This window comes from Notothenia rossii (assembly GCF_949606895.1).
Source record: "Notothenia rossii genome assembly, chromosome: 4".
In the NCBI taxonomy this organism is placed as follows: domain Eukaryota; kingdom Metazoa; phylum Chordata; class Actinopteri; order Perciformes; family Nototheniidae; genus Notothenia; species Notothenia rossii.
Window position 1 is genome coordinate 71,594,324 of NC_136902.1, and position 26,596 is coordinate 71,620,919.

Below are 26,596 nucleotides of genomic sequence, written 5' to 3' on the forward strand. Positions count from 1 at the left end.
GAGGGAAGTTAATGATCTCCAACACACGAAAGACCGACGCTGGCATGTACATCTGTGTGGGAACCAACATGGTCGGAGAGAGGGACAGTGAGACAGCACAAGTCACCGTGTTTGGTAAGATTTATTTCTCTTGCTCTCCTGAAAGAAATGTTGTCTTCAATGATGTAGCAGAGCCACTTTTGTATTGTATATTCCTGGTTTTGACTACATTTCTCTATCAATGTAATGACCATAGAAAATATTGCAGATGATCATTGAGGGTTAATGAATGGACTAAGAGAGTTATGAAAGCAAGAGTTAGTAGACATAAGGTCACCAGTCTGAAAGAAGAAACCACTGTGTGGAAAATAGAAGAAATATAATTTTCATTACCCACAAACATAATCCCACAACATTATATAATAATATGTTCCTTTTCTATCCTCGGTGCCCATCATGCAGAACGACCGACCTTCCTCCGGAGGCCCATCAACCAGGTGGTCCTGGAAGAGGAGACGGTGGAGTTTCGCTGCCAAGTACAAGGAGACCCTCAGCCAAATGTACGCTGGAGGAAAGATGACGTTGATGTCCCTCGTGGAAGGTAGAGGAACATTCTTTAAAAATATGCTTTATTTCTATAGAGAGCTTCCTCAAAATATAGTAATGAAATGTATGTGTGGGTTTGCAGCACCACCACCAATGTGACAGGCTGCACGTTATATAAAGGAGCTAAGGAGGCATTAATGTCAATCTGAGGGACAGTTTCGAAGTAATCATAGCCCTCACTGACAGCGCTCACCTGGCCTGGCTGCTAAGGGACATTTAAAATCTTATTTAGGCTCTACACAATGCATATCACACATTCTGGATGGAATGAGCCCACCCTTTGGTATCCCATAACACAGCTCCCACAGCCAGAGGGGTAGACATTGTATCTTGTCAAGGAAAGAGTCTGCGTGAAAACAACCAGAAACTGAGCTAGACAATTAAAAGTGAGTGACAGGTAAGTTGGCAGGGAGGCTAAAAGGTAGACATCTAGAGGAGCAGAAAATAAGCCCCATTGCAAAGTAGACCAAGACAGATAGAAAGACAGCAGATATACAGAGACATCGTATAGCTGCTGACGTGGCCCTCAAGTGTCTGTGTACAGGTGCAGCTATTCAGGTGAAGTCTTGGCACAGAAACCTCATAAAAGGATAATCACTCCCTCTCTTACACATTTAACCCCTTTCAGTGCCTATACCCTTGCTGACATGACACATGCATTCACTCACAGCTGCAAAAACACACAGTGATCAAATAAAATAGGGAATACAAGTCTGTACCAAGAAAGCATCGTTGCCAGATAGTCTGGCTCACTTCCTGTAAAAAGCTACTGATGATATAGAGATGCTGTAGCTTCTTGGTCCCGTGTGTTGCTTCAACATGAGTCACTGAACTCCCAGTCAATAGTAGTGTCATTGTCGGGAGTGGACTTCAAAGAGACCAGCTTTTTTTGTCCCTAGCAAACAAGCCAGCCACAGACTGCTTGGATCACCTCATAAAAACATACACTCAGTGGACCTGACATCTCTCAAGGCTAGCCGCAGAGCTGTGCGTGGGCGGGTTGTTTGTGTCTGATAAGGATTTGATTCACTGGGCAGTTCGACACGAGCACTGTGCCAAAGCAAACACATATAAGTACTTCACTCATGCCTTTGATAGGGAGTTGGCTCTGGAAATGAGTTCATTTTGTACACTAATTAGCAGATTTATAACTGAGTAGGAGGAGAGTCATGTGCTTCCGTCCTTGCGTACCGTCTTGTCCCTTTGAAGTTATGCCTTATTCAGATATTGAAAAAAGAACAGAAAACAAAAAAAAAAGATACTGCCAAACAAATAAGTAATATATAGTGCAATGTTTCTAATTACAATGAGAATTCATTAGTTTCCCTCACTATATTTAATTCTGCAGACTTAGAAAGCAAGCACGAAGACTGCAATATTCCAATTCTGACATTTTCTGCTGCCTTTGTTGAATGGCAAAAAGAAAACTCGTATTTTAAAGTGACTGAGTGTTCCTGCTTTCCCTACCATTTATCCTCACTTAATTGTCATCAAACAATGCCTTCTCTGACTGACAGAAGAATGGTTGAAAATCCCACACAGGAGTAGTTTCCAGTAAGATAACTAGCATGTGCTCAGAAATACAAGAAGAAATAGAAGCAGCTGATGTGTCACCAACCTGTAGGCGTCAAACAGTAATGGTCTTAGCCATAGGAGTAAACGATTAAAGATCAAGCACTTCTATATGCAGCGAGGAGAGGTCTTTGTCTGCTCTTTATCTCAAAAGGTTACACTGTCCTTATTATTATGTTAAGCTGTAAAAGGAGGGACTTAGTAAGGTGGCTCCTTCTTTACCATCAAATCGTTTTAACTTGTCTTTGCTGGTCCCTTTACACTTGTGCGTGCCGGTTTTTTCATGTGTGTGTTTGTGTATAATTGTTATACTAGGAAGAAGGGAAATGGAGCCTCAGCTGAGTAAACAGGTCTTTAATATGCTCAGTGGTTTCAGCAGCCTCCCAGGCAAACACATGCACACACTGGCACATAGACATAAGGCCCATCAGAATGGCACTGGCTTCAGTCTCTGTGGGATAGAAAAAGGAAAAAGAGACAGCACAAGGATTGTTTCAATTAGAGGACAGAGACAATAGTGATGCTCTTTTGCCTCTGTGTGGGAGTTTTACTACGTTTGTTAAAAAAAAAACTGGATTAAAATCAAACCAGCTTTTCTACTCTAGGAGACTGGCCAACAAGCTTTGGTACGGCAAAGTAATACAATAGGTACATTTTTCAGTATGAGGCCAAATCCCTAGACATATCCCTGTGAAACCATTCAAATAACAGTCTGGTACATGTCAGAGTCAAATAAATAGCTACTGTATAAGTGTCGAGTGACAACAGGTGCATTATAACTGCAGGGGCATTCATTATGATTTTGAGCTTAAATATTAGCATTGACTTTTGATCCAAATCTAAATAAGAAATATTTAGAAATAACCAAATTGACATGGATATTTTAAAGCACTGTCTGGACTGTGTTCAACCCAACGCCTAATAACAGGATTTTGTTATTTAAAAAACAAATATACCATTTTAAGTGTTGATATCAAAGGCTTCTTTCCGAATTCCAATTAAACCATTTCATTATGAGGATGGGAGTCTTTGAGTTGTTACATACATGTAGTAGGGCTGCTCAATTAATCGTATTTTAATTGCAATTACGATTATGGCTTGCAACGATTACGAAAACAACGTAATCGAAATAAAACGATTACTTTTTTATTATTATTACTTATTTTTCTTTCTTTTTTCAAATTACTTTTTTTTTTTTATTGCTTTTTCAGTTGAATTATACTTAAAGTTCAGGGTAATCACAACTGTTAAAAACATACTGTTAAAAAAAAAAATTCTCCAATAAATTGATGTTTTCAAAGTAAATGGATAATCGTTTTTAATAATCGTGATATCAATTATTGACCCAAATAATCGAGATTATGATTTTTGCCATAATCGAGCAGCCCTAACATGTAGTCCACCAACAAATACATGTACTAATAGCCAGGCCAAGACAGAATGATAACCGGCTGCTGAAATTAGATCAGCCGTTTGGTAACATTGCAGGTTCTTACTCTCATAATGGTTTTTCCTTAAATGCATATGGTGGTGCAAAGTTTTTAACAAGACTTAGATTAAAGCCATATATTTTGTCATTTTGCAGCCCTATTAATCCTTAAACCAGAAAACATATCATTTTTGAGAGCAGCTTCATTTGGAATTCTATCAGGATCATATTAATATCAGTCTGTAAAGCATCTCTGCTGATTCTTGGGGAAAGTACAGAATAGCTGCTCCCACATCAGAGAGCCAGTAGAGGAGAACCAGGGAGCTTTGTGTCTCCAAATGGAAGAGTCTCCGCCATAGTCTATGAATCCCAGTAAAAATACTTTGCCAGTGTGTGTTATCTCCCACTGGATACCAGCTCAGTGTTTGACCTCGTCTTTCCCTCCTTTGGTTTCCCTTTCCTTGCTTGTTTGCTCCGGACCCCTGTGCCCTCTGCTGTGCCTTATCAGAGCCTCTTTGGTCCTGCAGTCTATCTGTATTCAGGCCCCCTGTCCCCGTTGACCTCCACTGCAGAGCCTCTGCAACATTCAGCAGGAAAAAGCCTTTCTTTCTGACTCATTCCCTTCGTGGTTTTGCACCGGTGTGGGTTTGTCTATGATAGAGGTGTGTGGGTCATTATATTTGAGAGAGCTGTTAAAGCTAGTGTGACAGGAGCGTCTGCGTTATGCTGACCATCCAGTTTCAGTGATTTTTCACCTCTGCAGCTCAGCAAAATGAAAAGACGGCAAGCTATGGTTCCTGTCTCCATTACTTCCCCTGATATATAAGTGGATACATCTGGTATTTATGAGTGTGCATGTGTATGGGGGGGTGCTGAGTGCAATAGCAGTATGATGCTCAGCAGTGGTTTATTGATTGTGTCAACAGTAAACTAATGGGAATAAAACAAGAATCCACTGTTTATGATCGTGAATATAGAAATGTTAGTTTTGCATTAATTAGGATGATACACAGTGGATAATTCATTATGTATAAGAGCTTTTCATCCTCATGGAAAGAAAGAAAATGACCTTTCAATTGCTAAGAAAGCCTAGATGACTACCTCAGTTCTTTTGTTTTCTCTATCTCCATTTTCAGATTTACCATACTGACCGCTCCAAACCACTTTTGAATAAGTAAAGACTTCACTTCTGCCACTGTGGCACTGGAGAGAAGTCACTCTTTTAAAGGCACATTTCAGATCAGTTTACTACCCACAAACCACCAGCCTTACAATAAGGGTCAAAGTCTTTCCAAACGGATCCTATATCAATATAGGATAAGGTGCTGAATGTAAGTCAGACTGATTGTAGGCCCTGACCCTGCTGATGCTTCAGAGATGCCAGTAGGGAGTAGAGTTCTGGCTAAGGGCCTTACAAAAGGAAGATGAGAAGCGATAGCGGTTAATTGATTCCCTCTCATGGGTGACAAGCTCTGGACAGGTAGTCTCCAGCTCTTTTGATCAGGATGTGCTAAAGTAGCTGTTAGATGGTGTGAAACTGGATCAGACTGACAGAATGAAGTGGAGCAGAGAGGGGACTTTGTGTCAGAGCAGCAGGGCCAGAGAGCAGGCCTGAATTGGTCCTCTGCCGTATCTTGAGTCAGAGTTGGCACACAACCCTTCTGCCTACAGCCGGCCCCATTCATGTACACACAGAGACAGAGCAGATAAGATCCTTTCAGGTCGAGTCATTTTGTTGATAACAGTACGCACACATTCAGTCGGACACACTACCGAGATATACGATTCACTTAATGCGGGTGAATTGGCAAAAGTCTGAAGGTGGAGCATGGGTGAGTGTGTTTCTGACAGATGGTTTCAAAGCAGATCATCTGCAGGACTTTTGAGATGTGATGCCTTTTAAAGTCTGTGCAATAAAGTTGTCATCTTTGCACAGCCTTCTTCGTGCAGCAAACACATCAAGTTGACAACCCAGGAAAATGCTGCTTTGTCTTGGCCTTTGCTTACATTCCCATCACTCCTCATCTTCCTGCAAGATTGAATGACTCGACACATGTGTGGAAATGTGTTGGATGATTGTGTACTCTGTTCTTTGTGTGAGTGCGTGTGTGTACAGCGTGCCTTTTCTCTGTTGAAAAGGAGGGAGAGTGAACTGGCTCTCCCTCCTTTCCACAGCCCTTCTACATGTGCAATTACATTCCTCCTCTAATAGAGAACAGAACTATGCCCAATTCAGTCTCAATAAAGAGCTACTGTTCCCTTTCTGTGTGTACTTACACTTTTGTGTGGCCACAACTGAGTATTTCCACTCATCTTGTCATCTAGGCTGATTCCATATAGGAAGTTGATTACAGATTGATTGGGTTTATGTTTTCCCCTAATAAGTCCTGGACCAGCCTGAGGTTCTCTTTTGAGAGATTGATGGAGTAGGGACCTAGAACAAAAAGCATGTTGTCCAGTACATGTATACGTGGGTTATCCAAATGGTGAGGGCTCGGTCGTGCAGATGTCAGACTGCAGGAAACTGTATAAGCAGTTGAACTGTCCACTTGTTTTGTTGTTTTGAGATTATAACATATTTGGCTCTAATACATTACCTTAACACAGTGTCACAACTAGGGCTGCTCAATTAATCGTATTTTAATCGCAATTACGATTTTGTCTTGCAACGATTATGAAAACAACATAATCGAAATAAAACGATTATTTAATTTTTTTTTAATTTATTTTAATTTGTATTGGTTTTTCAGTTGAATTATACTTAAAGTTCAGGGTAATCAACTGTTAAAAACATACCGTTGACATTTGTTTTTCAATAAATTGATGTTTTCAAAGTAAATGGATAATCGTGATATCAATTATTGACCCAAATAATCGAGATTATGATTTTTGCCATAATCGAGCAGCCCTAGTCACAACTATGTCTGTCACAATTGCAGAGGTCACAAGATTAACGTGGTCAAAAGTATTCGCAACATTTTGTTAGCCATGATGTTAGCATGGCTCTTTGGATGGTAATGTCCTTCTGCCATTTAATTGGTCAGTCCACCATTTTGGTCCAGACTGAAATGGACTTAAAATGAATAATTATCTTCCTTTAGCTGTACTTTATGATATCACTAATAAGCAAATGTTACATACCAAAATGTATCATCATTTTAAACTAGCATGATGAACACGGCAAACCTTCTACCTACAGTAGAATACTGATGTTTGTTGACGCAGAGTTGGATATGGTTGGGTGTTTGAAAGTGCTCAACATATTTGTATCTTGTTCACTTGCTATCATCTTTGTTTGTTTGGGAGTCATGGTGTTTTCCCTAAGCCATTGCCACTCTTTTGCTTATCTCCACCTCCTCTTGCAAGCCAGTACCTCATGTTGAGCTTCCCATTGAAGCCTGGGGGAATTCTCGTTCTAATAGCTTGTTTATTTTTCATCTGGCAACAGGATTGTCACAAAATGTGCTGTAGATGCCTGTCTCTCAGTTTCAACAATAAATACTTTATTCACGTCCCCCACCCTTACCTGAACTGTACATCCCCTTTCTCTAGAACAAAGCATTCAGTCATGACTCAGTCAAATAATCATTATGGCTCCTTAAGTACCTGTGTGGATAGGAGGAACTGGCAGTCAGAGTTGAGGAATGTGCTTCAATAAAGCTGCCTTTGAATGCTTGCTCAGGAAATGTCATAACAGCAGGTGAAAAAAAAATACAGGACAGGACAGATTAGTTTTGCAGCTGCTAGTGGCAAGCAGCCATCAGTACACCTGATGGTCGAGCAGAGGGGTCTTTCCCACTCTGATGGGAATGGACCATAGCATGCTGTTACTCTAAAATCACATCAGAAATGTTCGCTGTAAATCAAAGACTGTTGCCATATCTAATAGTCCAATGTATTATCCAAAGTAAACAGTTACCCTAAAATACCTCATAGTTTAAAATATAAATCACTTCTATTTAAATATCAGCAATTTCCCTGAAGAGACCAAAACCAGAAATATATGCATCCCTCTAGAAAGCTGTGTAGCCAAAGTCCAATGTACCATACTCCTCTGTGCCACAGAGCTCTATTGTCATCTAAAGGCCATTAAAAACATATAAAAGAGTCATACTTTTGGACCGGGTGGCATATTTCTTCATTACAATGAACATGGCCAGTGTAGTTCTGAAATAACTTTGCGGCTGCATTTTCCAATCTCTGAAGGGTTAGCACCATGTTGGGCAGACATATGTCTTATGTATTTTTAATAGTTGTTGGGCTGCAAGTTTGGAGTTTTATGACACAGAGGTAAAAGCTATAATAAAAGGAGAATGTAATGTCAGGGCTGTCCTTTAAAGCCCCTTTGTGGATTTGAAACATTCTGGCTTTGGGGGATTCCAAATGGTGTATATATATGGACAGCATTACTCATATTTAAGGCTGAAAGTAACACACAGATTGCAACAATTTCACTTTTCATTGTCGGATTATATTCAAAAATATTCTACAATCTTATTAAAATGCTGCACATGTGCTCTAAAGGGGCCACATAGTGTCAAGCTCACATAGAGTGGCCTGTTATCGGTTCATCTCAACACTGTTTTCTGTGCCTGTGAGTGACATACTGTGGACAGCAGAAGGTTGTCAGGCTGACAGACCACCATCACACAGCTCCACCACCCCCCACTACTTACGCACTGCCAGGCCAGCACCCCCTTCAATTACAGACTGAAACAACAAGCCTGACCAGCATCCCCCTGTCAACCGCCTTGAAATGTATACAGGTCTAGGCACACACAACTTCTTGCAAAAAAAACAAACACAAACAGTTGACTATTGCAGTGTAATTGAAATTACAGCCAGCTACAGTATAGATGCTATATACATTCAGTCAAATACAAAGGTGTAGCTCTTTATTATTAGATTTATTGTATACATATATCCATGCATAGGGGTGTGGCTGCAGCATGGCCTAGTTATGCACATGTACATACATAAAGCTCTGCATATGGTTTAAACATACATACACAGAGAGAGAGAGAAGCATCTCATGAATATTAAACAAGTTTTGGAAGGTTCCAACTGAACGCACAACACTCTGTTTGTTGTCTGTCATTGTTGAATAATTGATCCTTGCAATCTTCATTTGTCAGAATGAACAATTGTGCTTCTGTGTTCCTCACAAAGGAGACTTTTACCAGCTAGGTAATATACTGAAACAAGTCTTATCTGTCGAAGGGTTCATTTGTTATCTGAATGTAAAGTATGTATTTTCAATGTTGAACAGGTAACTTAGATTTCATGATTCCTCGTATGTGTTAACCTACCTGGTAATAAACCTGCTTCTGATTCTGATGATGTAACATCTTTGTTGATAGGTACGAGATCAAGTATGATAAGGATGACTATTTGCTGAGAGTGAAGAAGGCTTCCATTAACGACGAGGGCACGTTTACCTGTGTGGCAGAAAACCGCGTGGGCAAGCTGGAGGCCTCCGCCACTCTCACCGTCAGAGGTAAAAACCCTTCTTTTCTTTTTGGGACAATAACTAGCATATGACAACACTTAGAGAAGTCATGGAGCACTGAGGGTAACGTACATGTACACTAAAATGAGGTTCAGGTTGGTAGTTTACTCCATAGGGTCCCCTTTACACAAATAGGAACCCAGTATGCTGACTCCCGCAGCCAAGAAAGATGTAGACAGTCAATGAATCTGTTTAATTATTTACATTTCCAAGTGCAGCGTTGACACACTCTGCCACCTTCCCCCTGTCCTGGTGGTCTGCTAGCCACGCTACCCTCGATTCTGCAACCACCCAGTCAGCAAAGCCATTTCACAGATTACTGGTGCACACTGCCAGTCCAACACCTGGGGTTTTGCGATGTTAATAAAAACATGCTAAGCATAATTTTCACCCTCATTTCGCCACTCTTATTTACACTAAATCCAAGTGATTAGAGTCTCTGTTGAATTATGTACAGGGACACAGGGCCACGGGTGGATAATACCAGGTGTGGGTCATTTTCTCTTATTGGGCTTGTGATTTGTGAAGGCAGCGTCTTAGTGTTTTGCTTGAAGATGATGACATATACAGCACCGAAGAAACACCACCTGCACCAACTTTTCTGAAGGGAAAAGGGTGCTTCAACAGTTCTGATCACTGGATGAACGCACATGCTGTCTTCACGTTTTTGCTTTCTATTGATCTCCTTTATTCTGCTCCGTCCATTAAAAAAACACACCTTCATTTTGCTACTACAGACACACAACATCCGTACAAATGTAGATTTCATTAATGCAGACAGCAAAGGTCCAGTAGCTTTTTTGTCTCTCACAAAAATAATTGCCTGAATTGGAAATTTGCGACCACCAGGGTGCGCTCATATTAGATGGCTGTTCCAGACATGCTGTTTCTGAGAAACAGAGCCTTTGAGCTAATCAATAAAACTGCCCAGTAGACAAAGACTACTGGATCCTCTCTGCCATGCTGACCCTGTGCCAGAAAAGGGTTGGCCACAAAGCAACATGTCATTCATTCTGACTTTGATTTTGTTTTGTCTTATTTTTTTTCTGTTTGTCTTTTTTTGTTTTTTCTGTTTGTTTGTCTGTGTCTTGATTTGTTTATTTGTGTATCCACTCCTCCATTGTTGTGTCTCCAGCTCGCCCTGTCGGTAAGTACCCATACTTCTGATTTGATCCCATCCTGCATGATGTCTTCATACAAATGTTTAATTTGACTGCTTTACAATCAATTACCATTGTTTTATTGTTAACAGGTGTTACTTCACATGGTGCACTCCTATAATTATTGTTTACACATCGTTTTGTAGTATGTGGAGATTTTACAGCTCTAACTGGATTAATAAAACACTAATGGTGAATAACAAGTGTTTTTGTTCATTTAATATGATACACTTTATTCCTGTAAGTTTTCTTGAGTATAATGTTTTTAACTTAAATGCAAATAACCTACTTATACTGTAATACATTTCAACAAACTGTCAACATAATTTCTGATCCAAAAGTATTCTCTATATCAACATAATGTTATCATAAAACAACTTGTGAAAGCAGTAATGTTTAAAAATCAAAAAGCATTACTTATTTTAATGTTAGTTTTTCAAAATGTCAAAAAGCCATAGAATATTTAAAATTAGAGTCTTTATTTATATCACCTGATTTCAACCAGCAGGTGATGGAACTGTTGTAGGTTTCAATGAACTCTCTTGTGTGACAGATTTATCCTATGCCCTAAACCCAAAGTTTCAGTTAGTTTTCAAAGTTGTAGCATAAAACTAATGCCAGTAGACACAATACCATTTCCTTAACAATGACTGAGTGGGCTGGCAGTCCAATAGTCTCAGAAGTTGTTATCAAATATGGTCCAGAACGTGTTTAACTTGCAAGTCTTGAAGCCATCTGTGAATTGTTGGAACACAAATCTGAGATCTGTTTGTTTTGGACAAGCTTCATTTCTTTTGAGTACCACACTATAGTGCTGGGAATCTCATTGTATTTCCCTAGAGATTGGGAGAAGGTCAAGGCAAAAGTACATTTGTTATGCATAACAGCTTACATTCTTAAAGGAATGAGTGAAAATGGGCATCTTGAAAAAAAGGTGAGCCTATTGAGAGGCTAAACAGAGAAATAACAGGAAGAAAAAGACTTTTCAGGACAAAGAAAGGAAAAGAAAAGAATGGCATAAGTGTGAGACAGACTTGACTGGCAGAAGAACCCAGACACTGCCTCATTGGCAGGACTTTGGTTGCCAAAACAGCAGTAACTGTTCTGCAATTGTCAAACTGTCAGCTTTCAAGAAGATGGAGGAAATTACACATTCAATCTGCCTGTGGGAAGAGACAGCAATTGTCGTAGACTTCTGAATAAAATATGATTGAACGTGAGATTGTAAAGAAGAAATGCCTCTTGGTTTGTGGCCCTGGGTGTACTGAATGGATGTCTTTCTCTCTGTTCATTTGTTCTTTTCTCCCTGAAATGGTGAGTCCTCTCCAAACCAGGCAGTTGTAGCTCGTCATGAATTAAATATGGACGCCAGATCAGGTGTTTCCTTGGGAGAGGACAGGAAGTAGCCTCTCACATGTCATTTAGGGTCTGTGAATCAAAAACAGGGCCAGTGTGAATTAGCCCTCAGCCAAGCTTTGAAACTGTCACTCCATTTCTTCCTCTTGATTTGTCTGAGTTTTTGATCTGTTCTTTTCTGTTCACCCCCTTTGCCTCTATTAGAGTCCATCCCCTAACATTCCCTATGAGTATTTTATTCCCTTTACAATGACATTTGAAATATAGAAAGGGAAATTGAAAGTACTGCCACAGGTAAAGGGTCCTGATGCAAAGGTGTTTGCTAGTATAACAATTATTCACATTTTATTTTTGTAGAGTTAAAGTCAATATTTCTTTTTACAACCAGCTGCCAACAATCATCCATACAAGGACAAGCCAATTATAAACCTCAAAATCATTCATTTAACCAAATTATGTTTGACAGTACTTGGTATCATAAATATGGAAATAAGTTGGGTAATTCTTCTCCATAAATTAAGTTGACATTTTATTTGCAAGAAGAGCCTTTGAGAAAGGAAAATACATTGATGAAGAAAGTGTGAGAAGGGACGATGGCGATGCATTAAGGGACAAGTCTGTAAGGTGTTAAACCATATTTTTAGCGGGTAGTTAGTTATGCGATGTGTGGGATGGAGCAGAGGAAGCAAAGGGAGGGAACTGAGTCCTTGCCAGAGCATGATTTAGGAGCTCTGTATCAGGCCCAGCATTGTGAGAGCCACGAGATATTCAAGCTGCAGAAGGCCAAACGGGAAAGCAGTAAATCTGTAGCCATCTGTACCATTCCCAACTGTGTGTATCTTTGACAAATACACACACCCCAAAAAGGGATTACATAGAAAAACCAGCCAAATGGGAAGAGATTGGCCTTACTGGAACCAGCTGGCTTGTCAGTGAAAGGACTTACAAAGAAATAAAAAGAAACAGAAAGGGTGCAAAATGTTTCAACATTTGTTTCTTCGTCATGTAATGTACAAACAATCTCTGAACCTCTTGTTTTCCATATTTTTTGCCTCAAGAAAATTGCCCTTTATTATCTATTTTCTTCACTTACCCTGAGTATTTAATTTGTTGACTTACATTCTCTCGGCAAGAATCATGTAATTTCCTATATGGAACGTGTTGTCGATGTAGCAAACATGGTACTTGTAAACACAACAAGTATAGAATAAACAAGCTTGGGTCTAAGTTCAGGTATTTCACAGAGATCTAGTTTTGAAGCTGGGCTAATTTATTTTAACTTATTTCCTTCGATGCTGCAATGTATTGTGACCAACCCATAGACATAACATAGGTTTTGATTACTTGACATAAACAATTTTTTATATTAATACAAATGAATATCCCTTATGGTAATAAGTAAGATAGTTTATCATGGGAGAACAACATTATAATACATTATTATCCCAGTTTTCCGCTCGGATTGATCAGTTTTTGTTTGTTCGAGTAATGATAATGCTGCCTCCATAACCTACCTCAGACTATGGTCAGGGAGCAAAGAGAGGCGAAGCTGCACACCAAAAGGAGTTGTATCTAATCTCTGAACTCCACTCTCTTTATAATTAAACTGCATCTGCCAACTTGTCAGTCAGAAATGTATCACTCTGTCGCGACTAGGAGTGTGTGACAACTGCATGGGCTCATGATGGAGATGAATATTGACTGAGGAAGCTTCACACTACAATTTAAAAGTCTGATATGTTTTCAAGCCTCCATCTCTACTTGATGGAGAGGTGTTAGCTTGAAGTGTGGTGAACACAGAATTGGTCTTTTCTGTTTCTCACTCCCTGTTGATAAAACTTTGATCAAAAGTACATTGCTGCTTCAGATCTTGACTTTTATATGAGATGCATTATGATGCAGACATATGTAAAATCACACACAATGAATCCTTGTATGTCTTTACCTGTTCACAGTTGTGTATGATTCCAGGGAATGGGTGTGCCTTTGTGTTGTCCCAGATCTTAGTGCCATTGTGACTAAGAATATTTCCCTTGTGATTGCCAATGTCATTCATTCAGCCTCAGCCCCACCTGGATGAATGGCCAACCTGGTTAACATGGCAATGATAGCCATGATTGTCCTTCCTCTGCATGGAAGCTCTGTACGGCACTCCCACTTTGTTTGACTATGTGGTTTATTGCTTGTCTTTGCTTGAAATCCCCAAGCCCTGATTATCTCCAGCCCTGATGTTTGGTGTCGCTGTGTACCTCTGGTCTTCTAACATTGTTGTTTTTGCCCTTTGACCTCAGCTGCGCCCCAGTTTGTCGTTCGCCCAAGGGACCAAATTGTGGCTCAAGGCCGCACTGCCACCTTCCCTTGTGAAACCAAAGGAAACCCTCAGCCTGCTGTCTTCTGGCAGAAGGAGGGAAGTCAGGTAAGAGCAGACAATCTCACACAACCCAGTTTGTAGAAAACACATTTTCTTTTTCCCAATATATCTTACATGTAGAAATATATTGCTCTCTTAGTCTGCATCTTCTGTTATCTACTGTGCGTCTGGTGATCAACTCTCAGCACTTTGTTTAGATTCCCTGGGCTGTATGCACAATTGCTGAGTACTTCCTCCTTCCATAATTGCACATGCGCACACACACACACAACACACACACACACACACACACACACACACACACACACACACACACACACACACACACACACACACACACACACACACACACACACAGAGCACACACACACACACACACACACACACACACACACACACCCACACACACACACACACACACACACACACACACACACACACACACACACACACAGAGCACTGCGAACTAAACTATCTGTCATCCGTATCTTTACTACAGACACATATACACCTTTGTTCTCAGGAGCCGCCAAAACGGCAGTGTGCCTGGCAAAGTGCTAATCGGTTTCCCCGTGACCCTGCACTGATAAGAACGATCCTATCCCTCACTGGAGCAGATAACCCATTCAAATACCTGGGTGTCCTCACAACGCTCAACAACAGTGCCAATTAGGAGCCTGTTGGGGCTTGTAGATGAGCCAGAGATATCATTCAGCTCTGGCTAAGGTTCAAACTCACACTCATAGCCTGCAGGCCAACAATTACAGCAAAGTGATCTTAAAAGAGTGAACAGGAGTGAGTCACATGCTTACATGTTCTCACAAACATTTGGTGTAATTCTCACCCACTTTACCCCTTAACAATGTCTGACCTAAAGCTCATGACTCAGTTACACTGTGTAATGTTGTGAACTTGTTCATATAAAGAAGATTTATATTCAGCGTCTGTCTCACGTTGTCAATAAAGATGAGTCTTTTGAAACAGTTTTACCACACTTTCATACACCATTCAACACTTGACTCTGTATTGTGTTTGTGAATGCTTTCTGTATCTTAGCCACACAGACATATACAAAGTATGAAGGTATTTATTGAGAAAACAAATTAAATCTAATTCAGTAGAGTAATTAAATGTCAAAAATACCTTGGAGTGTACCTCTTTCATGCGCTAAAGATGGGTTGAGCCTAATTAAACTAAAACAGCATCATCTGTTGCATTAAAGTGATTAAATGTAATTAAATCCAGCTAATGTATTTGGGGATAATTCTTGTGAACGAAAGAGCTGGGATAAAGTGGCTGCTGGGCTAATAAAGATGTAGAGGTGATGTTTTGTCATCATTTGATCCTGGGTATTTACTATGACGTACATGGTATTGATTATCCCTTCCTCTTTAGCTATACTAAAGAAGTATTGTATTATATTCAGTATTTGCTCAACTCTATGGGGCGGTCTCTGTGGGTAAAAGAGCAGCTCAAAACTGCTTTGGAATTGAAGCAGAATGGAAAGTAGTCACGGAGCCAACAAGAGTAAAAGTAGCCTTCAAAACACAGTGGAGCCTTTGGCTTGGCAAAGGAATACATTTGAAACCAAGTCATCAAACTGTATACATGTTGGGAAGTGTGTGAGGTTGGTTAACCAAGTGACATATGAAATGGTTCGTAGTGTAGCTCTAATAGTCTGTGTGAAAGTGTGTGTGCACAGCATATGTGTGAGTTTGGTGGTGGTGATGGATGTGTGGGGGTCTTTGTTATATTTCCAGGTTGTACTGGTTCCATGTTCTTACTAATTGGCTGTTTGTACCTCTTCCTGCAGAATTTGCTCTTTCCCAACCAACCGCAGCAGCCCAGCAGTCGCTTCTCGGTGTCACCCGGCGGAGACCTCACCATCTCATCTGTGCAGCGGGCAGATGCTGGCTATTATATCTGCCAGGCCCTGACTGTTGCAGGCAGTATCCTCGCCAAGGCTCAACTCGAGGTCACAGATGGTGAGGGAAAACTCACACATAACTTATTCCAAGCCAGCACACTAACACACACCTTAGCACCACTGCAAATGTGGAGAAGTTGGTGCATAAGAAACAGATATACTTTCAATATGCATGTAAGGGACTTTCAACAAATGCATTTAGACATTTACCGATGCACAAATTCATATTTAATACAGATTTTTCAATGATATCTGATCATAGTTTTTCATGGTTTAACACACTTCTTGCATGCTGAATTTATATGTGAATTTGGCCCTTAACCCCTGTGAAACTATAGGTCCACGTCACTATTCTTTTGTTGATGTTATTCTGTGATAGATGTCAGTATGCCCATGACCTTCACTGTGTTTTGCAATACTCTCTTTGTTCCTTATTTTTTTATGACACAATTTAATTAACATTTTCCACATTTCCTTTTAGAAAGGAAATAAAGCATTACCCTTGAGTTTGTTCAAGTTTAATGATCAGCGTTTTGTATGAGTGGGCGAGGTGCAAGTGTGTGTGTGTGAGGGAGAGAGGGAGGGAGGGAGCTAGAGAAGCAGAAAGAGAGGGGACATGATTGAGTGAGTGACAATGGTTTCCTGTGGAATGAATGATGTGGTCCTGCGAGCTGTGGGAGCATCTAATCTGCTCAGCTACTGTGATGGCAAGATCGAGGGCCATCCATATGTCTGTGGAAGTACCTGCTGGCAGAAGGAGTAAAAGCAACCTTTTCTTCTGAAGTGAGAATGGTTCCATTGGACAAACTAAATTGGGATGTCCTTCATTTGCCTGAAATATATATCATCACTTTTTTAAATTGAAATACTCTGGCTTATCAACAGTTAACCATTTCATTCGTTTTTTTTATAAATATGTCCAACAAACAGTATGCTACTGTAGTAAAATAGTTGTTGGTCCGACAGAAAAGGATAGAGGAGGAAAGAGTACAAGAGGGCCAGGGTGAGGTCACGGCCACACCTGTCGCAGTCCTTACGTGATTTACTGCCCAGAGCCCAGACAACAGTCTGTGGAGTTCAAGGAGATCTGTAATGAGAAATTCCTGATCCAGAGACCCAAGGCCTTAGTTGAGCCTTGCTTCCCCCCCCCCCTGTCACTCCTCCACGCCATCGACACATCCATCAGGCGCATCAAATCCCTAGACTTAGGAATGTCTTATGCTTGTGCACTAGCATCTGTCACTAATCATAACTGACTGTCTTCTGTCAACAGGGAAGGCTTTTGGAGGCAAGGTCTTCATTTGAAATATATATATTAACAAACAATAAAAGTTGAGGCTTTATAGAAGCAAAACAAAACACCTTTATCTAGCGTAAATGTTAATAAAAGCAATAGCAAACAGAAACACTTCTACAGCATAGTGTGTCACTGGCAAGCAGTAGTTGCTTTGATTCATAGCTTAGTTTCTGATACGCAGTGACCCTCTTAATACTCAAATTGCACCCTTACATAAACATTCCACGGGACTAAAATAATAAGAGAAATATCGTTGTTGAAATGGATGTGAAAGCTAAGGGTTGAGCAGAACATAGCAGAAGGGTTTTTCTTGGAAGCACTTCCTTTTGTCAGATGTAGCCTCTTAGATTGGAAATCGGGTTGGAAACGTGGGTGTGATAATGTGTTGAAAGGTTACCGAGGTAGACTGGGTAATTAGCCCCTGCAGGTCTGACATCATTAATCCATACCTTCTAATTAATGTGGCTTCTGTGATGCCAGGGGGACTCCACATTATTCAACTCTAAATATATCAACTGTGCGAGAGCACTAACTCTCTCTGAGATCACCTCTAACTTACCCAATATTTAATTGAGGGAACCCACAGGCTTTTTTCGGCACATTATAACAAATGAATTTGCTCATATAAATGGAATTAATCACAGCATTTGCATTAATCTAAAGTGAAATAAAAACAAATTACAAGGGGATTTTCGTCATTGATTGTTTATTGTTAAAATGTAGATACTTTTAACCTTTCCTTGTGCCCCGTGCTTCACACAATGAAGTATTTATCTGAACCCCACTGAGTCAATAGGCAAGAGTCTCACCACTAAACTTTACCACAAAGTCTAGATTAGTGTATAAAAATAAGGCTAACCAGGCTGTAACTGGAAACTTCTTAGCATCCCTCTGCCACATCAATGGAACTAAAAAAACACTACTTTTCCAAGCTTCCTGGAAATACAGGATACGGTCATTGTTCTGTGGTACAATTACAAGACCTGCAGAGAAAAAAGGATATTTTATGATAGATACCCACATCCACCCCGAGTGAGTTTTATGACCATGCTGTCACTCGTTTTATTTACAGTTAGGGCGCCTGAAAACTGCTTTTATCTGAAATCCTAATGATAATATGCTCACATTTCTGTCTTTGTATCACAGTGCTCACAGACAGGCCGCCACCAATCATCCGCCAAGGCCCGTCCAATCAGACACTTGGTGCGGACAGTGTGGCTCTGTTGAAGTGCCAGGCTTCAGGAGACCCTATCCCCTCCATCAGCTGGCTGAAGGATGGGGTCAGTCTGCTGGGAAAGGATGCCCGCATGTCCCTGCAGGAGCTGGGCAGCCTTCAGATAAAAAACATCAAGGTAAAACATTTCATTGCCCATTTTATTGTGAAACAAATTGACAAATAAATCCCTGCTACTGTACCAATCCTGTATTAAAATAGCTTTATCCAAAACTAGAGCTTAACTATGATTTCAAGCACCAGCTACCTTTTGCTAATTGTTGTCAACGGCCTTGCTTTATGTTATTACTCAATATTTGTATTCAGGTAAAGGCATTTGTAGGTACCTTAATGACTTAAGGAGAGGATAGGCAGCATTGATTTTTTTAATTCAAATGATTCAATAGTATCACTTTATGGCAGGGCACCTCCAACGGGGCTCAGCTGTGCAGGGTGGGATGGGCTCCAGCTGCAGCATAGAATATATTTATGCACTTATAGATATATACACACATGTGTGCACACATACACGTTGAGAGTAGATTACATTTAAAAGGCCCACATCTTCCTTTCCCCACTCTGAGGCCTCTATGGAATATCTATTACGCTTGACAAAGCTGCCGACCACTGACATGTTATTTAATAAATGGAAGGAAGGCACAGGGACAAAAACCAACAAACATCCAAAGTTCCTAAGAGGGATGGAGAGACACGCCAGCTGTCATCGGTCCAGGGGGTTCCAGCAGCCCACCCTAAATTAATTAGCCTGGCTTTGTTGTGGTCGGCAGGACAGTGGGGAAATCAGGAGGGGGAGTAGAAAAGTGATGGAAGGGTGGTGAGTAGAAAATGGAATTCATTAGGAAATTAGCGTCAGCACTTTGAGGCACTCTCAAATGACACACAATTTGGCCAGCACGAGGCTAGCTCATGAAGTCGCCCCATCACTTTTCATTGTTTCAGCGATTGCAAGATAACATGCATTCATTGCTAGTGCTCTCAGGACGTGTGAAATGAAATGGTACTAAAAGGGTTATTAGTAGGGCCATGAAGTGCTGTGTGCTAATGCTGTTAGTGCGTGTGTTTGTTTTTTATTCATATATACATGTGTATCCTACTGTTTAGCTTTCAGACTCTGGAATCTACACATGTGTGGCCACTAGCTCCAGCGGGGAAACATCATGGAGTGCTTACCTGGAAGTCAAAGGTACAAGATGGCGTCATTATTCCATGTATTTAATATACAGGGAAAAAAACGTGTTTTGGAATATGTCAGCTATGTTTATCGTTAGATAATTGGCCTTTTCTGTATTATTCTCTCCATTTAGAAGCAGGAGGAGTGATAGTCATGAAAACCCATGATGAGAAGGAGCTTCCAGGTCCACCATCTAAGCCTCAGGTCACTGATGTGACTAAGAACAGCGTGTCCTTGTCCTGGCAACCTGGGATGGCAGGAGCATCACCTGTCTCCTCTTTTGTCATTGAGGCATTCAGGTTTGTTTTATGAGTAACATCAAACCCCTCACTCACTTGTAAATACCCTCAGTATGTAATGGTATGCAGGTTGAATTATATTTTGTCATGTAAAATACAACTAAAATATTCATATGGAACCACATGTTCCTCTTCCATTGCAGTCAATCGGTGAGCAACAGCTGGCAAACAGTAGCAGACCATGTCAAAACAAACCAGTATACTGTGAAAGGTCTCCGGCCCAACACCATCTACCTGTTCATGGTCCGAGCAGTCAACACCCAGGGCCTGAGTGATCCGAGCCCCATGTCTGAACCTGTCAGAACACAAGGTACTTTACATAACATCAGCATGAAATGAATGCTCAGTGTTTACTGCATATATTTATATAAGAACCATAATCACTTGAACTAGTGGAATATGATTCTTGTCTTTAGCTGAGTATAATTTCTGTTTCTACTGATAGGGGAAGGTCAAGTGTGCTCTGCTTCAAAGTGTGATACTTATCAACCCCTCTCAGCAATCTGCAGTGAATTGCTTTACTCAAACACTGCAGAGAACTTTCCAGAGGTCAAATTCTCCATCTCAGCCCATCTCATTAAGGCTACACTTTAGCAATTATGTAGAAAAAGCATCTCTTCTTTTGGAAGGCCTAACTGAGTTTGTCTATCCCTGCTATGTTAATGATCATAACTGGAGAAAATGACTGGCTCCAAATCGAGAGAAGATTTGATTACGATGCTGGACAGACCGCGGTCTCCAGATTACACTGATATGATAAGTCCCTGGCAAAAAAAGAAGAAGAAAATAACAACATTTGGCCAAGCTCTATCAAATTCAAGCCAAGAAAATAGTAGTCTATTTGAATTGCAGCACATCCTTGGTGTGCTGAGGTGAAGATTTTGAGATGATCTAGAAATGAGTTGACGATGGCATGCATTGATGACACAATGGTTTTTCACTTCTTTTTCACTGTTTGTGGCCTGTCTTGACCTTGGAATGTAGCCTGTGATTCATGACCATGCTGGTTTGTCTGAATTAAGTTTTTTGAAATCATAATTTCTGAGTATTTGTATTCCCTTTTAGTAAATAACTCAAAATGTGCCTCGCTTTTACCACACTCACAATCTTATACAATGGAGTTTGTATTGCTTATAACTAGAAACATGTGCGAAACGGGAAATGAGCTGGAAAATAGTGTCATAGTGTCCATTCATGTCCCATCCAATATGTCTGGCTCTGCTCACTCGCAGTTAATTTGTTGATGCGGTTGTTCAGTCAGGCCCCAGTAAGTGTAGACAAGTCACACAACTGAAGAACTCAAGTCTGCTTTATTTTCTACAAACCAGACAGCAGCTTTATTATTTCAAATAAAGTCATGATCACCAAGTGTATTATTCTGTGTTGAAACTGATTGGTCTATTCAGTCACTCTTTTTTTACCAGTCCACCTCTGATGGTGATGAAGCTATAAACTAGTAGAGGAGAGTGGAAAACATTGGTATTTTCCTTTCTTTTTCTCATTTTCATTTCTTTCTCTCATAGATATAAGTCCTCCTGCTCAGGGTGTCGACCACAGACATGTGCAGAAGGAGCTTGGTGAGGTCATAGTTCGGCTGCACAACCCGGTTGTACTGAGTCCCACATCCATTCAGGTCACATGGACGGTAAGTGGAGCTTTTCTTTTTGCATATAGAATACAATTTACTCTTCACTTTTAGTAAATAGATCATTTGTTCAGCTTTACATTTTGCACTAGCAGAACTTTGAATTACATTTTCTTCCTATCAGACCAGTTTTGTGAACCTGTCTGCATTCTTCTTTTCATGTTTGATGGTGTAAATTCCAGTCATAAAGCCAAGTTTATATTTTAGGATCCCCTTTGAAGACAAAAAGGTGTACCTCGAGGCTACCATTTCTTATGTCAGGACATTTCAGTCTGGTTGTTTCCTTAGACTGCAGCTTTGAAAACTGTAATTTGTGACTTAAAGTAAATTAACATCAAATTGCTGAAAAATACTTTCTCTTAACCACATTGCACATCAAAAGAGATGTCAGAGACATCTGGTTGTTCATCAATCTTCCGTTTGTCTTCAGCTGCTTCCCTTGAAAACAAAGGCCTTGCATGGATAGCATCTGATTGAAATTAATGTTTGTGAATACACATTTTCCTGTTTTCCTACCGTCAGGAGATGATGCATTAATCTTCACTCACTCATAAATGCAAACAAAACAAACATACATCTGCTCTTTCACCATCATATGCACATGTTTTGTGGTGTTTGCCTCACAACATGAATCAAACTATTACCTTAAACAAGGCAGCTACGGCATCTGCTAAAATTGTTTTTATTTCATTGTATGCTAATGAGGTAAAAAGGCTATTTATATTATTCAAAGCTGAGTTGGTCTTACAATGTGTTCATTTATTTTCCTCATGGGGCTATGAATCACTCAGTTGCAGGTATGTACAGTATACACCTATCACATAGTGGCATAGGGTGCCTGTTTCCATTTCCAAATGAACCACATTAGCTATTTTCCTGGTGACATGTTTATTGACCCCTGTAATAAGTCTTACCCCACGACTTGTTAGCAAATGTAATACTAAAGCATTGCTTTATGATTGTAGTGTACAATCGACAAAAAACATGCTACCTAATCAATCAGGGGCCAGTAAACAGAGAGGCCACTCTCAGAGAGCTTTTATATTCCCAAATCATTCCATTAATAAAAGTCACGCACCAAGCAGGGGATCCATTTTGCTGATTTACTCTGGCTACACTTGCGAAAAACAGCTTCTTAATATCCCACTTGAAAGCCGTGCTCACTTCTTCTACTGTTAACAAGCCATTACAAAGAGTTATGCACCCGCACCTCCTCCGCATAAATTAAGCATTTTCTGTCTAGCTAAATGGGTCCAAGTTTTAAGGGAGGGTCCTTTGTGGGTTGCAGGGGGCTATCAGGTTTCCAGTGTCTCCATCTTTTCTATGGGACAGATCTGCTGTTATCACCACTGCTGTGTGTGCCCCTCATGTCCCCAAGGTATCTGTGTATGGTGCTGCATAAACATCCTCAGCCTCAGAGCCCAACTAAAATGTGATGGGACTTGCTTTCCTGTGTCACTAGTTAGAATTTATAATGCTTATGGGACATGTGTAAGTCCTTTAAGGTGGCATTAAAGAAAGTATTTTAATAGACGAGGGAACACTTTGGGCTGGGAGCTGGGTGTATGAGGTAATGTCAGTGTTAATTGAGCTAATTCTGTCAACGCTGTTGATAAAGGGCCTATTACACAAGCAACAGCCTCTAAACTGTCACAAATGCAATCTTGTGAGAAAGAGATACATGCCTGGAGAACATCTTTTTTGTATTATCTAGTGGCTGGCCCAAGATTGCATCTACCAATTTCCTCTGAACGGTTCTTTTTGAACTGGAATACAACATTCATCTTGTCATCATTCACTTTCTAAGGTGGATCGCCAGTCCCAGTTCATTCAGGGTTACAGAGTCCTGTACAGGCAGACCTCAGGACTACCTTCCCCTGGACCCTGGCAGATGCAGGAAGTGAAGGTCCCTTCTGAGCGCAGCGTTGTCCTCTCTGGACTCAAGAAGGGCATTGTGTATGAGATCAAGGTCCGGCCTTATTTCAATGAGTTTCAAGGCATGGACAGTGAATCCAGAACAGCGCGGACGACTGAAGAAGGTATGAAGAAAAAATGCTGAATATTTTTACATTATATTGGGAGCAAAACAACAAAGTGTACACAAATGTGGAATGACTGTAGACACATGACCCTGTAGGCTCCTTTCATGTTGGTTTTTGTCATAGTATCACAGGCAGCACTGCCCCTCTTTTTTAAAACTGACTATTGAGGGTGTATGTGAATGCATGTGTGTGTGTCTGCATGTTTGTGGCTGTCGGTCTGACCTTCCTGCTGTGCTTTTTTTGTGTATGATTGGTGGTGTTGCTGCCAAACTTCTTCTAATCCATCACCCAGCAGCCACAGGCCTGAGCTGTGATTGGAGACAACACACACTTCCTTCTGCGAAGATGATCTGTCGCCCAAAGCATGATACATACAGGCTCTGACAAGGCCACAAAGCAGCGTGGCACAATATCACACACAAACACACACACACAGGTCTGTGTTTGAATTAATTCACTATTTTGACCTATGCCAAAGCCGAAATGCATCCAACAGCACTGCACACGCCCTGCTTCATCCTTCGAGTCTAATAACTGAATTTAAACTATGATGTGATCTGAAATAAATAAACACAGGACATTCGCACAAAAGCACAAAGAGACAAATACAGATTCCATATACTGAAGACAAAGCCCATCTTGCCACAACATATTTAGCCCTGCATGTATAAGAGACAGTTCACATCCTGTCCATGTGACAGGCCCATTTATTTTCCCTTTCTCAAAGGGACAGTATCTCCTGTGGCCAGCCAGTGCACGCACTGTTGTAGTGGAACACGTTACAGCTGTCCCAGACACACACAAACAGAAAACGCATACATGCCAGCACACCGCCTCTCCCGAAGCCCTCCAGAACCTGCATGTTCCAGCTATTACCAATGCTGATAATGCTCCCTGCTTCTGCTCTATCTGCATCCCAGTCCCTCAGAGAGCCCAACCACTTTCTATTTCCGTCACAACCCCGCTGCCCTCCCTGGTCATAGATGATATACTGTCAAACACACAGCTCTAGGCTCCTCAGAGACCCTGGGACTTCTAAGAAGGGCAGTTAGATGGATAGTGAAGTCTTGGTCAGAGGGTGATTAAAACGTAGGTTGTCCATTAGCTAATACAATTAAATAATCCCCAGAACAGGTACGGCGGATCCAGCGTTACAGTATGCTCAGCGTTTCAATTCTTTGTCCATCTTTGTACACTCCCTCCTCCTTTTTCACAAATTCTCTCGCTCTCCATCTGGACAGTCATCTCATAGCTGATAAATGTACTCTGGTCGCTTGGTTAATGATTCTCACAAAGGAGGCCCATCTTTTATGCAAAACGATGCTTATTTATGGGGAAAGAATACAGTGATGTTGTTGTAAATGTTCATTTATAGCAGACACATTTTTTGACAAATGTCTTTGCGGGAGGTCCACTGGTGTCCTCCCACACATCCTACCGTTTTCCATATCATTATTGGCTTTTAATATGATATGTTTATATTACTTCATAATTCAACACAGCACTCTGCGTGTGTGAGAGACGGGGGGTCACATTCCTGCCTGCCATACATCACTCGGCTAATGGCTCTATTAGGACAGCCTCTGGGGCCTCTATTGAAAAATGTGTATTGTTTAGCACAAATATGCATGATAATAAGCTGTTAAATCATTCATAACATTAACTTTGAACGACATTGCCTCTGATTGCTGCCACGCACCAATCCAGCACTTTGTCACCTGGATGTAATGCAGCGTTGGAGAGCCCTAAGCATGATGGTTGATCAGATGCTCCCTTGGTAGATAGTTTCTAATCTGGCCAAGGTGTTGGGTTCATCATTGGACCCATTCATCTTCCGCCATGCCAGGGCCTTCTGTCTCTCTGGGGGCCGGTGTGGCCAATCGTGCTGAGGGATGAGCACAGATTTACAGGGTGACACGTGCCATTTTGGATGGAGGCGAGGTGAGGGAGAGGCAGCCCAGGAGTAATTGACCTGTCAGTATTCTGCCGTGGTGCCGCTCCCCTGCCAGCCACTGCGGAAATGAGAAAACATTATTTTTAAAGCGTTATTTCCAGCTGGACCGACTGTTATTTATTTTTTCCTGTGTTACACCTTGTGGGGTCAAAAGATTGTAGCCATCAGAATAACAACGGAGTGAGGTTTATGAAAGCGTGGACTTGTCTTGTTTGTGTCTGCCTGTGGATAAAGCCGATTCATTTAGATGTGCCTCGCTCTGAAGCTTCCCTCTGATCCTTACCTACTGGCTTTAGTTTCATCTGGTTGATCGATGGAACCAGTCAATATGTTTACTGAGACTTTGTTTCCTTCCCCTAAAATGTATTTTTTTTTTCATATTTCCTTCTCGTCCAAGCTTCATCCTTTAAGCTCATTGACCCGCATGCCGCCCTGCTCATTCAGTGCCAAAGTCTTAGCTTGACTGAAAGCACTTGCCTGACTGTGCCAGTCTGTCATTCCACAAATCAATACCGGTATTGTCTGAAAAAATCCACCAGGCTGGAGCAGAGGATGAGAGATTAAATCATAGTGAAACGTTAAAGATAGGCTATATTCATGTCAGACCTGCCCTGGTCTTAATGTAAATCCCCCTCTAATGAGACATCTTGACAGCCTCCAGCCACCTGTGAAATCCCAGAACAGAAACATTCTTTGGAAAAGTGTGTATGTGTGTGAGTCTGGTTTTATGAACGTGCTTTTCTACGTATATATGTACGAGCTCCTGTTCCATGCAAATGTACAATACTGCTGTGCATCCCACTTTTCCTACATACTCTTGTTCTGCCTGGTTACCATCATAGTGCATTTGATTGTTGACCTCTTTATTTTGTTTGCCCTTTTTCAGCTCCCAGTGCCCCTCCTCAGCAGGTTACAGTCCTGACCGTGGGAAGCCAGAACAGCACTTCCATTAGCATCTCGTGGGACCCCCCTCCATCAGACCATCAGAATGGCATCATCCAAGAGTACAAGGTTTGTCTCAGCGAGTCAGCTTGGATTCTCCTTT

At 41.0% G+C, this 26,596-nt stretch overlaps 1 protein-coding gene across 19 annotated transcripts in view; it reads left to right on the forward strand.

Annotated features, from left to right (window-relative positions):
- Window positions 1-26,596, forward strand: part of robo2 (roundabout, axon guidance receptor, homolog 2) — a gene marked incomplete at its 5' end in the record, with an annotated part of 312,546 nt that overhangs the window by 256,718 nt on the left and 29,232 nt on the right. For 12 of the 19 annotated variants that reach the window (XM_079674667.1, XM_079674665.1, XM_079674654.1 and 9 more), the window contains 13 exons: window positions 1-114; window positions 442-580; window positions 8,947-9,083; window positions 10,231-10,242; window positions 13,903-14,027; window positions 15,796-15,967; window positions 18,353-18,558; window positions 19,542-19,623; window positions 19,745-19,910; window positions 20,054-20,220; window positions 21,434-21,555; window positions 23,363-23,594; window positions 26,438-26,562. The exon at window positions 1-114 is cut by the window's left edge and continues 7 nt beyond it. In XM_079674667.1, the coding sequence (XP_079530793.1) occupies window positions 1-114; window positions 442-580; window positions 8,947-9,083; window positions 10,231-10,242; window positions 13,903-14,027; window positions 15,796-15,967; window positions 18,353-18,558; window positions 19,542-19,623; window positions 19,745-19,910; window positions 20,054-20,220; window positions 21,434-21,555; window positions 23,363-23,594; window positions 26,438-26,562 (1,799 nt within the window). The remainder of the gene's footprint in view (window positions 115-441; window positions 581-8,946; window positions 9,084-10,230; window positions 10,243-13,902; window positions 14,028-15,795; window positions 15,968-18,352; window positions 18,559-19,541; window positions 19,624-19,744; window positions 19,911-20,053; window positions 20,221-21,433; window positions 21,556-23,362; window positions 23,595-26,437; window positions 26,563-26,596) is intronic. The other 7 variants (XM_079674668.1, XM_079674657.1, XM_079674664.1 and 4 more) reach the window with 1 other exon arrangement.